Source organism: Armigeres subalbatus, chromosome 1, assembly GCF_024139115.2.
Source record: "Armigeres subalbatus isolate Guangzhou_Male chromosome 1, GZ_Asu_2, whole genome shotgun sequence".
Classification (NCBI taxonomy): Eukaryota; Metazoa; Arthropoda; class Insecta; order Diptera; family Culicidae; genus Armigeres; species Armigeres subalbatus.
The window spans coordinates 157,297,311-157,311,167 of NC_085139.1; the positions used below are offsets into that span (position 1 = coordinate 157,297,311).

At 42.8% G+C, this 13,857-nt stretch overlaps 2 protein-coding genes across 3 annotated transcripts in view; both read left to right on the forward strand.

Annotated features, from left to right (window-relative positions):
• The window catches only part of LOC134205385 (glutathione S-transferase 1-1), a 197,134-nt gene that overhangs the window by 140,038 nt on the left and 43,239 nt on the right, over positions 1–13,857 (forward strand). The gene's annotated exons all lie outside the window — the stretch shown is intronic.
• The window catches only part of LOC134205382 (homeobox protein HEX homolog pha-2), a 34,840-nt gene continuing 30,043 nt past the window's right edge, over positions 9,061–13,857 (forward strand). Inside the window, exons 1-2 of one of the 2 annotated variants that reach the window (XM_062680606.1) lie at positions 9,083–9,201; positions 9,280–9,726. In XM_062680606.1, coding sequence (XP_062536590.1) covers positions 9,306–9,726 — 421 coding nt within the window. In that variant the 5' untranslated portion in view covers positions 9,083–9,201; positions 9,280–9,305. Of the gene's footprint in view, positions 9,727–13,857 lie in introns of both variants that reach the window. The other variant, XM_062680605.1, reaches the window with a different exon arrangement.

Here is a 13,857-nt window from a genome sequence, read left to right on the forward strand (position 1 = left end):
TGGACTTTGTCTCTGGATATTGAAATACTGTGAACGCGAGGGCTGGTAGTCTGGTTATTCTATTCTCTTAGTAAGGCCGGGTGACACCGACCTGAAACGGCGAATGGGCTAATGGTCAGGCTGTCTTCCGTCCCTGAAACCGTGGCGGGCCTTGTAGCACGCGGTACAATCCTGTCACCCAGTTGTCAGATTGCGTGGGGTAGGCTCAGATGCTCCTTCGGAAGGACTAGGGCTGAGCTGGCTCTGAACACGCAAGTGTCAACTTCGCATGGCTTCCCTGCATGCCGCAAGGTAAGCATAGATAATCATGGGATCAATAAGGCGACTACACCAGCAGGACAGTGGGACCCAATAGCAATGATTCCTTCAAGTAAAAAAAAAATGGATGGTGGAGCGGTGTCTAGCCGTAAGAAGGACCCTTTCGCTAGAGGAAGTGGCCTTAATCGGGTACCCCAAAGGTCGCCGGGGGAGGCGATGGTGAAGGTCGTGGTGGGTCAGACGAGGTGCCGGTTGATGTTAAAATGGACGGCCCCACTCTGACCAAGGTCATAGGTACTACCCTCGAAAGAGTGAATAGGATTAAGGATTTAGGAGTCACACTGGATCAAGACATGACATTCAAGCCGCACTATAACGACATCATCGCAAAAGCTAATCGGCAACTCGGATTCATTTTCAAACTATCTGAAGACTTCCGGGATCCTCATTGCCTAAAATCTCTGTACTGCTCTTTAGTTCGTTCTATCCTTGAATTTGGACTGTAGTTTGGAGCCCTTATCATAGCGTCTGGATCTCAAGGCTAGAAACCGTGCAGCGTAGATTCGTGCGTTATGCACTTCGGCACCTTCCATGGAGGGATCCCGTTCATCTTCCCGCATATGAGGATCGATGTAGACTACTTGGTATTGACACTCTTCAAATGAGAAGGAATAGATCGCAGGTTGCCTTCGTGGCCAAAATCGTGACTGGTGAAATTGACTCTCCGGAACTTCTCATGAGGTTAAATCTTTATGCTCCGGAACGAACAATGCGTCAACGAGATTTCCTGCACCTTTCTCCGCGTAATCGAATGTATGGCATGAATGAACCTTTCCGTGCTGCTGCGGCTGCTTTTAACAACATTTATAGGCTATTTGATGTTAACTTACCATTGACCACTTTTAAGAAGATTGTAATCGTTTAATGTATATTTGTTTAAATTTACTATATTCATTAAGACTACCAAATGTCAGATGAATCAATACAATAAACATAAACTCGGTGATGACCAACCACGAGGACAGTGGAGGCCAGACACTGGAGGTAATTACGGACGTAATTATGTCCTTTCTGGATAACCGAGTCATCTATAGTAAGGACTTGAAACAGGCCGTACTGACCCTCTGCGCTCTAGTCGTGGAGGCGAAGTCGGAATGGAAGACCTTGCTGGAGGCCAGTAAGAAGGTGGAGCACTAGATCCGCCTTCTTACTGAAGAGAAGGATTTGGCGGTGAGCCAGGCGGTGAAGACCTCGAAGGAGGCCGAATCGAGGATTCGCCTCCTTACAGAGGGGAAGCAGCTGGCGGAGAGCCAGACTGCAGAGCTTCAAAGGCGGATGGCAATCAGCGGAGCAACTCCTAAGCTAAGTAAGGTCACGCAGGAGGCGGACCAGAAAGTAGCTAAAAAAAGCCTCGGTTCGCAGTCGACAGTCGAGAGGGTCCGAGCGGATAAGACCGAGAGAAAAACGGTACCTCCACCAAGGATGATACCAGAGGATCGCCGGGAGAAAGACCTGCCATGGACGGAGGTCGTGAACCCAAAAAAGGCGAAACGGAGTCGTCAGTAGGTCGCAAGGAGTGCGACAAAAGGAGCGGAGCAGGTCACTGCTAAGAAGGGTAGAGCCCGTGAGAAAAAGGGTGCGTTTTCCAAGAGGCGAAGCGATTATCGTCAAGACTGATGATAAAAGCTACGCCGATGTCTTAAAGACTATGTGGTGATCTACCACTACATTGTCTCAAAGCATCTACCCGTCAAGGTAGATCAGGACAATGAAAACCAGGCAGCACATCGATAGGTAAATAATTATGAATATTTACCTCTCGATAGTTACCTGATCATGTATATATATAGTATGTAAGTAGATAATAAAATTAGAGTTAAGGTAGAACCAAAGGCGTTTGGTAACTCTCCCAGATATCACATTCCCAGAGGACGACGGCTTCACTTCAACTATGAGAGGCAACGAGAAGCTCTCTAGTCTAGGAGGGGATGTCAACTGCATCTGAAGAACGCAGAAAGGCGAGATGATTCTCGTCTTGAAGCGGGATGCTGCTCGGAAGAGTTCCGAGTATAAAAAGTTGACAAAGGAGGTCCTGGGTGATGGGGTTCAAGAGCTGCCTCCAGAGATGCATGGACGAAGGAAACTTCCCAGATCGATGGAAACGGCAGAAATTGGTGCTATTACCGAAGCCCGGCAAACAGCCGGGGGACCCTTCGGCATACAGACCAATTTGCCTACTCGACACAGCTGGAAAGCTGCTAGAGAGTCATCCTGAATAGATTGTCGGCTTATACAGAGTGTGCTGGTGGCTTATCCAGCAACCAGTATGGTTTCCGTAAGGGCCGTTCTACCATCGAAGCAATTCGATCGGTAACGGATACGGCCAAGATAGCGAGAGGTTTGAATAGGAGAGGTATTAGGTACTGCGCATTGATTACACTTGATGTAAAAAACGCGCTTCACAACACTAGCTGGTTGGCTATTGCTGACTCCCTGCACCGATTGAGAGTTCCGGATTACCTGTGCAGGATACTGAAAAGTTATTTTCAGAATAGGGTGCTGATATATGACACGGATGCTGATCAAAAGTCGATCGTAGTGTCTGCGGGTGTTCCACAGGGATCGATCCTCGGACCGGTTCTGTGGAATATTATGTACGACGGAGTATTACGCTTAAGTCTTCCGGCCGATATGAAGATAGAAGGCTTCGCGGATGACGTAATGCTAGAGGTAACAGGAGACACTCTCGACGAAGTCAGACTGAAGGCTTCATACCAGGGATTGAACCTATCATTTCATTATCATTTAGTATTCAGCCAATAACTCATTCCAGAGGCGGAATTCCGAAAATTGTTGTAGGGCGGACTTCTAGCGCTGATTCCCCTCTACAATTTTGTCTAAGGGTACACTGTTCTATGTCTAGGATCACTCAATATACTAAATGATAATAAGTGTTATTATCATTTAGTATATAAAATGATACTAGCTTTTCCCGCGGTGAATATTGGACATAGAGCAATGTACCCTTAGACAAAGTTGTAGAGGGGAATCAGCGCTAGAAGTCCGCCATACAACACTTTTCGGAATTCCGCCTCTGAAACGAGTTATTGGCTGAATACTAAATGATAATGAAATGATAAGTTCAATCCCTGCTTCATACGCGATTGGCAGAGGATAGCGGGGATAAGAGTAGGGACCTGCAAAGTTAACTCCATGAGGTCTCTTAAGCATCTGGGCGTGATGATCGACGATAAGCTCAATTTTACGAGCCACGTCGATTATGCATGTCAGCGGGCTTCATTGGCAATAAGATCTTTATCACGAATGATGTCCAACAGATCGGCGGTGCATAGTCAAGTACGTAGGCTGATAGCGGGCATAGCATTGTCTATCATCCGCTGTGGCGTACCGGCATGGGCCGTAGCAGTAAAGGCCTAGTACAATGTAAAGAAACTGATCAGAGTACACCGGCTGATGTGCCTACGTGTCGCGAGCGCATATCGCACCATATCATATGAGGCGGTGTGCGTTATAGCTGGGATGATGCCGACAGACATACTCCTAGAGGAACATGTGGAGTGCTACAACGAAAGGGACTCGGTGCAAGTGCGACGTGTCAAGAGAGTAGCCTCGCTGCTCAAATGGCAAAGAGCATAGGACACCACAGTCAAAGGTCGCTGGACTCACAGACTGATTCCGGATGTGTCCAACTGGGTCGATAGAAAACATGGTCAGGTCAACTTCCACCTAACACAGGTGTTGTCTGAACATGGTTGCTTTAAAAAATTTCTACACAGGTTTGGCTTCGCAGATTCTGCGGAGTGTCCAGAATTTGTAGATGAGGTAGAGTCGGCAGAGCATGTAATGTTCGTATTCCCGCGATTCGAGGTAGAACGCAATGCCATGCTGCTTGTTAGCGGTATGGATACAACCCCGGACCACCTCGTAGAGAGAATGTGCCGGGATGAAGCTATATGGAATGCGGTGAACACAGCATCTGAAAAGATTATGTCGAAACTGCAGCGGTGGTGGCGTCTTGAACAAAACCAACGAATGCAGTAAGGGCACCTGTGATGCAGTGAACACTTTGCTCACCCCGACAACCAACATGTCGCGGGTGGGCTGCGGGGACCTCAGTATGCAGATATAGAGGTCATTGCGGTTCATGCGCGGTGGTTATTGTCGGGGTACTCGTCTCCAACGTGAGATTATGATACTGAGCGCTAGGTTACTATCATAGCTTGCGATCGACGGGTGGTGAGGTTACCGATGTTGTGTGTATTAACGTCTAGTGCGTTAGCATAGGCGTGAGCGTTCTCAATAGTCCCCCTGATGTTTTGCTTAATTGCGGGCCGGGGGTACGGACTGGCGCAAGGGTTTTGGTTTTAGTGGGTCGGGTAAGAGTTACATGACATACCCATCCCCACACTACCAGAGTTACCTCCTCAGGTGTCTCTTTGCAGATTACCGTTTACCCTTGCTCAAGAAAAAAAAATACAGACACAAGACAGTGAGGTGCGCAGCGAGCAAGGTGAATCGATTAGGTGGAAGACGATTTGCAGAGCCTCCGCAAATTGCGTGGATGGCGATATACAGCCATGGACCGAGCTAAATGGAGAAGACTTTTATGCACTGCACAGGCCATACCGGCCTTAGTTATATCCGGCAAGTACCAGAAGGCGGAGAGCACAACGAGTTAGGTGGGCGGACCAGGTAAAGGAAGACTTGCGAGTGTAGGGCGCATTCTAGGATGAAGTAATGTGGCCTCGAATCGTGTATTGTGGGATCAAATGTTTGATTCAGAGTTATCTGTTTAAATGTAAGCTTAATAAATGAAATGAAAATGAGAAAGTAGAATCAGACCATGTTCTGAGTGTCCTCTGAAATTTTGAGCTAATTTGAATTAAAACTGATTTAGCACAAGCCGTTTCAAGTTTGCATGCAAATTAGTATGAGGAAATTTATTTTTTCATTATACTGTTAATGACGCTTCCTTACCAAGCGCAGGTTAAAAGAAAACCTATATAGCTAAAAGGAATAACCAACAGCTTTCACTCAGTGAAAACCGCATCTCAATTAATCGTTCCAATAATTATTAATCGAATTTAATCTATACGTGGTTTTCTGGAGCTAATTGCATAACTCTCCAACAGGCAACATTGCTGCTCGTGGCGCGAAAGATTGCACACACAAATTCAGGCTACTATGTTGCACTGCACATTTCAGTGATGCCCTCAAAGAAGTTTAACGATCATGACTAAAGATTCGCAACCTGTCTTAAAATCGATTACTAATTATTGGGGCGGTTAATCAACATGCGGTTTTCGTTGGGTGAAAGCTGTTGAGTATTCCTTTTAGCTATGTAGGTTTTCTTTTAACCTGCGCTTAATGAGAAAACGTCATTAACAGTATAATGAAAAAATAAATTCCCCCATACTAATTTGCATGTAAACTTGAAACGGCTTGTGCTAAATCAGTTTTAATCCAAATGAGCTCAAATTTTCAGAGGACACTCAGAACATGATACAGAATCAGATGAGCACTGTGGAGCAAAATCAATTTTTTGAACCACCCTAATGTGCAGGTTGAGGATCAAAGGCCGGTTCTTCAACTTCAGCATAATCAACGTCCATAGCCTACACTCCGGAAGCACTGATGATGATAAGGACGCATTCTACGCGCAGCTGGAACGTGAGTACGACAGCTGCCCAAGCCACGACGTCAAAATCATCATATGAGATTTGAACGCTCAGGTTGGCCAAGAGGAGGAGCTTTGACCGACTAATGAAAAGTTCAGCGCTCACCGTTTGACGAACGAAAATGGCCTACGACTAATTGATTTTGCCGCCTCCAAGTATATGGCCATTCGCAGCACCTACTTCCAACACAGCCTTCCGATACGGTACACATGGAGATCACCACTGCAGACAGAATCACAAATCGACTACGTTATGATTGATGGACGGCACTTTTCCGACATTATCGACGTCAGGACATATCGTGGCGCTATCATCGACTCTGACCACTATCTGGTGATGGTTAAACTGCGCCCAAAACTATCCGTAATCAACAATGTTCGGTACCGATGACCGCTGCGACCGACAAGACCATGTTGAGGGTGGCTGGGTTCGATTCCCGGTGCCGGTCTAGACAATTTTCGGTTTGGAAATTGTCTCGATTTCCCTGGGCATAAAAGTATCATCGTGTTAGCTTCATGATATACGAATGCAAAAATGGTAGCTTGGCTAAGAAACATCGCAGTTAATAACTGTGGAAGTGCTTAATGAACACTAAGCTGTGAGGCGGCTCTGTCCCAGTGGGGGATGTAATGCCAATAATAATAAGAAGAAGGAGAACAACGTCGGATATGTGAGACGAAGTCGACGGAACGATTGGTTCGCCGAAGAGTGCAGACAGATTCTGGAGGAGAAGGACGCAGCGCGGGCGGTCGCGCTGCAGCAAGGTACCTGGCAGAACGTGGAACGTTATAGACGGAAGCAGAGACAGCACACCCGCCTTTTCGGGAGAAGAAACGCCGCCGCCGCCGGAGTGCGAGTAGATGGAACAGCTGTGCCGTTCTCAAGAAACACGCAAGTTCTATCAGAAGCTGAACGCATCCCGCAAAGGCTTCGTGCCGCGAGCCGATATGTGCAGGGATAAGGATGGGAGCATCTTGACGGACGAACGTGTGGTGATCGAAAGGTGGAAGCAGCACTACGAGGAACATTTGAATGGCGCAGAGAGTACAGGCAGTGAAAGTTAAGGCAACGGAGGAGATGACTACGTTAGTTCAGCGGACGATGGAAGCCAACCAGCAGCCCCCACCTTGAGGGAAGTTAAGGATGCCATCCAACAGCTAAAGACCAATAAAGCAGCTGGTAAGGATGGTATCTGAGCTGAGCTCATCAAAATGGGCCCAGAAAAGATGGCCACTTGCCTGCACAAACTGATAGTCAGAATCTGGGAAACTGAACAGCTACCGGAGCAGTGTCAAGAAGGGGTTATATTCCACATCTACAAGAAAGGCGACAAGCTGGAGTGTGAGAACTTTCGAGCGATTACTATCTTTAAGCAGTGATATTCAGATCATCTTCCGACGTCTGTCACCATAGTGTATGAGTTCGTAGGAAATTATCAAGCCGGCTTCGTCGACGGCCGCTCGACAACGGACCAGATCTTTACTGTACGGCAAATCCTTCAAAATACCACGCAGGCGCGCGCATTGAAAATACAACGGCGTGTAGTACGCGCCGGTGTATTTGATGTGCAGCGCGCGCCATTTTGACAGATCGAAGTGACATTTAAAAAATGAATTTTATTTAATTGGTTAAAATTTTGAAAAATAAAAGAGCCGAGTTTTTGCCAACTGTGTAGGGCAACTCTGGTGCCAGATTGATTCTCTTCGTTTCAGTTTCTTGTCTATTTCGACCTTTTGATCTTATTAATCTTTTGTTTTTTTCGACCTTTGGTCCCTTTCGACGTTATGGACCTTTTGTCCCGTTCGACGTTTTGTCCTTTCCGACCTCTTGTCCGTTTTCGACCATTTGTCCCTTCGACCTTTTGTCTTTCGACGTTTTGTCTATCGACCTTTCGACCTTTTGTCCCTAACCCATATAAGTAGGTTAAGGTGGCTCGATATACACTTTTTCAAATTTTTATTATACAAACTTTGCGCATAGAAGCTAGCACCCGGATGCTGGGCTTGCTTTAGCAATCAGTAATAAAACTGGACATCGACAGAAATGTTTGATAACCGTATTCTGCTAAAGCACAATACCCAATATAATGATAATTGACATACAATAACTTCAAAATCAATAGCAAATTATCGTTCCAAAATTAGGCGTGACAATTATTGTCATGCTTAATTTCGGAACGATAAATTGCTTTTGATTTCAAAATGTGGGAGGTTTGAGCAATTGCCAAATGTAAATTGCAATCGTTATCATTTCAATTTCAATGATACTGCAAACCATTACCGATTACACAATTGAAGCAACGAAAAATGGTGGACAGAATGAATCTGCACATTCGAATATCGAAACTGTCGTGACGTGTGAATCATAGAAGCGGTATAAAAAAACGATGCGCGAAGACAAACCTCGATGTGTGCCGTCATATTTTACCACTTCGCCTAATTTAAATACTGTGTATTAATTACCAGTGGAGTCTGAACTAGATGATTTTGTACAATTTTGAACCATAGTTACAAATATCTTTAAAAAAGCCTCGCCTTCAGAACAAAATGACAAGAATAGAGCTTGATTTGCCGATGAAATTAATAAATATATAGAAAGCGAAGGCTTCGATTAGGTGGAAGACGGTTTGCTGTTCATCCATATATGCTGATGTAAAGATTTTCTACGTACATACCAGGCCAAATTAATCGGGAGTTGAAAACCATTTCTACCACGTTCAAAGGAAAAAATAAGTGGAAGTGACTGAAGACAAAAATAATCAATTGTCAAATTAAATTACCATTATGGTAAATATCATAAATGAGATAAAAATTCTATTTTTATCACCGCCAATTCAACACAAAATATAAAAGATCAAAGGTCAACTTTTCGAATATTTGGCATGGGAATGATCACGTATCACATACGGATACCATGGCCATATATTACCGCCCTATTCGCCATTACGAATCGAAACAACATAAGCATATATCGGTGTATTCGGAGTCCTTATCTCTGAATCGTTATCGCCCCAAAATTTAATTCCTAATAAACGGTTTAATATATACGAAAGGAAATGATAAAAGTCATTTAGTCATACGAAGGTTTCAATCGCTACCGGAGTTACTTAGTGTTTGATCAGACGTATCGTAGTGTCGTGAGACAGTGCTATTCGAACGATACTGGTATTCGGAAGACAGTTCGGGAAATTCCGATTTACAAATTGATACTACCAATCTATTGGACTATTCCGACTGATTTAAAAGTGATTGGATTGAAAATTCCGGTGAAACAGTGTGAATTTGTTCTGAACGATTGCGCAAACAATCAATTTAATTCATAGGCCGATTCCGGCAAAGTGTACCTTCGATGAAGATGGGCTCCTCGAAAAGGAAATCATCGTTCCGAATCGATGATATCCTGCATCAGCAAGCTGAACAGCAGCAGATGATTTTCCAGCACCAACAGCAGCTCGTTCAGAACAGTGTACTTAAACAGCTAACGGACATGACCGCTGGTCAACCCGGTTCATCCACGCCTGCTTTGACCTCACCAGAGTACTGTCCCAGTGGTCCCAAATCGTCATCGCCGCCTGAATCACCTACATTAGAACAACCTGTCGGCCCGGAATCGCCGAAAAAGCCTACAGCGCTGTACCCGAATCTGCTGGATTTCCAGAAAACCAATTTCCCACTACACCTGCAATTCGGAGTGCCCACCTTTAACCCTGCCCTCAATCCGGCAATAAATGCAGCTTATCTGGAGCATTACGCCAGCATGCTGCACAAAGGTGAGTCCAGTTGTGTAATCTAAGCACTAATCGCCAATTGAAATTCTATTTTTGGGCTAAAGCCTAAGTGACCGTGTGCCAAGTGAGATTATTTCGTGATAAAAGCTCTGCTAGTTTACCAAAGATATCGCAATGGCTCACAGGAAGCCTTGTTTGTTGAAGTCGGCAAAGTAAGCTTTGTTGAAGCCAGCTAGGCCAGGCCCAAGAAGTTATCTCGAATTCTCTTGGCATAGAAATATATTATGTTGGCCACATGATTTAATTCTTCTGTTTTCTTCTTTGTTGGCATTACATCCCAAATTGGAATGTTGTTGCCTTACAATTTAGTGTTTATTAACGTCATTCGCACATGAGGCGAATATGATGATACCTAGTCTAATGTCCAGAGAAGTCGACAAAATTTCCAACCAGATAATTCCTTATAGACCGGACTGGGGACCCAGTCATCTTCAGCATAAACTTGTTCTGAGATCGTGTATCTTATCGCTCGCGAGCCAAGAAAGGCCGCACATAATTTAATTCCGTATGTATATCATGGCTTAGAAATTTTGATTGTTCAAGCGATGGGATGTAATGCCAGTAAAGGAAAGGATCGATAACAATAAAAATCTTGCTGTATTATTGAAACATGGTATTCACTGGCTACTATGAATACATAAATTCACAAGTTTGGAATCTATCCATGAAATTCCTCCTTTGGACACTCTTAGTTTATTTTGGAAAGTCATACGTGATGTCGGACTGAGCGAGTACAGCAACAGCGAGGTCGCATTTTTCATGAGGACCAATGCGTTATGATAAAATTCAATTCCATATAAACACTAATTTGATTTTGATTAGACTTGATATGATCATTTTGAAATACTGCATAATCAGGAGCGATATTTTGCATCATTAAAGTTCACTTATCTATAAATAAAAATACTGAGTAACTACGTAGAATCGAGGATTAGCTTATCGGCTCAGCCGGGTCAAAATGGAGCCTCGTGCTCGCAACAATCACTTGAGATATTTCGTTCGCGAACCTCTCACTGATTGACTCATTAATCACACTAAATTGTGACACCAAAAGCGAAACTGTTGGTCATGAGCAATTTCGGGTGTGATACGTCGAAAACAAGAGCCGTTCCTGTAATCGGTATATCCCACAGTCGAAAAAGGTGTACACAACGACGCTCGCTAATCCCGTCAGCGCAATATCGATACCAACTAACAACCTCATTGGAAGCCAATGTTCCTTTGAACATGCCACCAGTCAAAGCGAGCCGCCAGCGAAAATAAGCTGTACTCTTTCAACGGTGAGATTTATGAACACCAACCACCGCCACTGCAACCTCATATCAAACCCGATTTGATTGCGTTGATTTACAATCGAACGAGCGGCAATTCTGATGTTTTTTTCCCACTTCCCGTCCGATTGTTGGCTTCTGTTTGCCTTTGATAAGTTCAAAGTATCAACTGCCTATACGTACGTGGTGCCACGGCCAGTGTGATGTGTATTTTGTTCGAAAATGTCCAGGTATGGAATGGGACGCGATTGAATTTAACGTATGGTATGACGAGAGGATCTCTACACTACACCTCGTATTGTCATCCCCGGCTTCCATTACATTGTCATGGCATTATGTATTGTTCAAACTATAGATGCCAACCATGTACTTAAAAAAAATCTAAATTTCGGGTAATATGAGTAATAAACGGTAGCACCGGAATACTGCCAAAATAGATATTCGAGACCTCTTACAACAATTTTTTTTTCGAACTAAAATTTATACGTTCCAAGAAAATTAGAAATTTCCTATAGAAAATCCTGGGAAAATGGCAATTTACAAAATCAAAAGTAAAAAAATAAATTTTCCAAAAAACTATTTCGCTCCAAAAAGTGTTCAAAATCAATTTGGCCATTTGGGGGCAATTTATTGTTTACACGCGCAAGAATGTGTTGAACGTTAATTTCCTGTAATTTACGAAGGACAACAAAAGAAAACCTAAGATGATTCAACTCAGCCATGATTTTTAGGTGTTGAGTTGGGTGCGTTTCCACTCACGATTTATTTGGATCGTTCATGAGTTTTGAGATTTTGAGATTTTCACAATACTTTTTACATGTTTTTCTGTTAAGGAAAATCATTATTTTTCACTTGTCATAAGACAAGTTTGTACAAACAATTCCATTTAATTCCACTACTTTATTGTACCTTTGACAGATACGTATTTCGACAGTAAGGTCATCTTCAGTGACGAAAGTCGAGTCAAGAACGATAAGGTACAATAAAGTAGTGGAATTAAATGTCTTGTGACAAGTAAATACATTCCACTAAAAGCTTAAAATAATTTTCGTAACACTATCTTCTTCTATATAATAAAAATGAGTTGAGTTTTCCTTCCTGACGATTCAACTCGCGAACGGGTTGACCGATATGCAAGATTTTTTCCCTAATCGATTCGTTTTGGGATCCCCAAGGTTTGTATCTACAAAAAGTTGGTGAATTTAACGGGGAAATGTAAAAAAAACATTAGAAACAATTTTGTGTCAGAAGTTGAGGAAAACAAAACAAACGCACGGAAATTGATCTAGAGTGCGATGCTGCAAATAGTTTATTGTGACATTTGCAACACCCGGGCAAAACTGGGTTTCTTTCGCTAGTTTTCAATACCTAGTTTTTCCGACGGCAATTTTCTCCCGCCGCTAAGCGATTATGTTTGGATTAAATTATGGTTCTAACGTTCCATTTACTTTGACTCTCCCTTTCTTATGTAAAATTTGGCCCTGAAAAGGACCGATTAACTTTCAATTATGATTGGAAAAATCACTAACTCAAAAGCATTCAATCATTAGTCTAAAAATTGCAAGAAAACATCACTTGTTTAAATGCTGCTGGAGGTTCACAAGATGATACTGAAGTAGACATAGTTTTGTAGCGATATACGAATCGTTAATTTCGAGAGTTTTATCTCGGCAAGGGGCTAGGGGCTAGCCGCTCCATATATATTTGTTTTCTATTATGAGCTTCTTTTTAGCTTATTTTAACGAATGAATCAATTTGAAACTCAAGCCAAGTAGATAATATATTATGTCGCGTTTTTATTCACCGGGCTCATGTGATATAAAGCATAACGGAACCGAATTTCTTTATTTTTTTCTGCTGTTCGTTTTGATAACCGCAACGGACAATAGTTTTTTTTTTTATGAAAACCGCTTTTGTAGTTGAGCTCGATGCTAATACTTTATCTTTTACAGTAGACATTAGCTATATAGGGTTTCTTATGAGCGTTTTTAATTGGGTCAATTGAGTTAATATTCCCCAATCGCTACTTGGTTTGAGGCCGCATTTGAATTAGCGAACGATCGTTGTACTTCGTCGTCAATGTAATTATGATCTGCTTTAGCAAGTTAACATGAAGGTCCTTTTTCGTTCTGTGGGTGTTTGTGCTGTTGCAGCTTCGCTACTATTCGGTAGAATAATGTCCCAACAGAGCCGTAGCGCGGATTCCCGGCGCCCTTGGCGAAATCTTATTTGGGCGCCACTCTCATACTAAGGAAAAAATGTGCAATATTTTACATTCCCGTAAAAATTTACAATCTCAATCAAAATTTACAAAAAGTAAGATAAAATTTAGTGGATTGAAGATGCTTCAAATAACATAGCGGTATGCCTCATATGTGAGTAACTTACATATGTAAGGAACATATGTAAGGAACTTTGCTTAGTCCAGGGCATTACCTGATGTAAATGCAATGTAAACATGGTGTATTGAAAAAAGTTTTAGCTTTCGAGACATCATGTATGAAAGTCTTGAATTCCGCTATCTTTCACATAGGACATCTTCAAATATGTGTTTTAGATAAGACATCTTCAATATTATATGCATTATCGAAAGAGTTGCTATAGTTTAATCCTCGACTTAAGATTAGTATAATTTTTCACAACGGATGTGAATTGCAGGCATTAACCTATAAGATTTGTCAAGTCAACATTAGTCGATGTCGGTGGTAATCTGAATGCCAGAAAATTAGATACAAAGCGTAAGGAATGAACTCTTCGAGTTCTATTTAGTGTAAAACTGTCGATTCCTGTGCATCATATAGCTTTAGGGGATTTCGACTGGATTAGTTGCTAATTTTCAGGA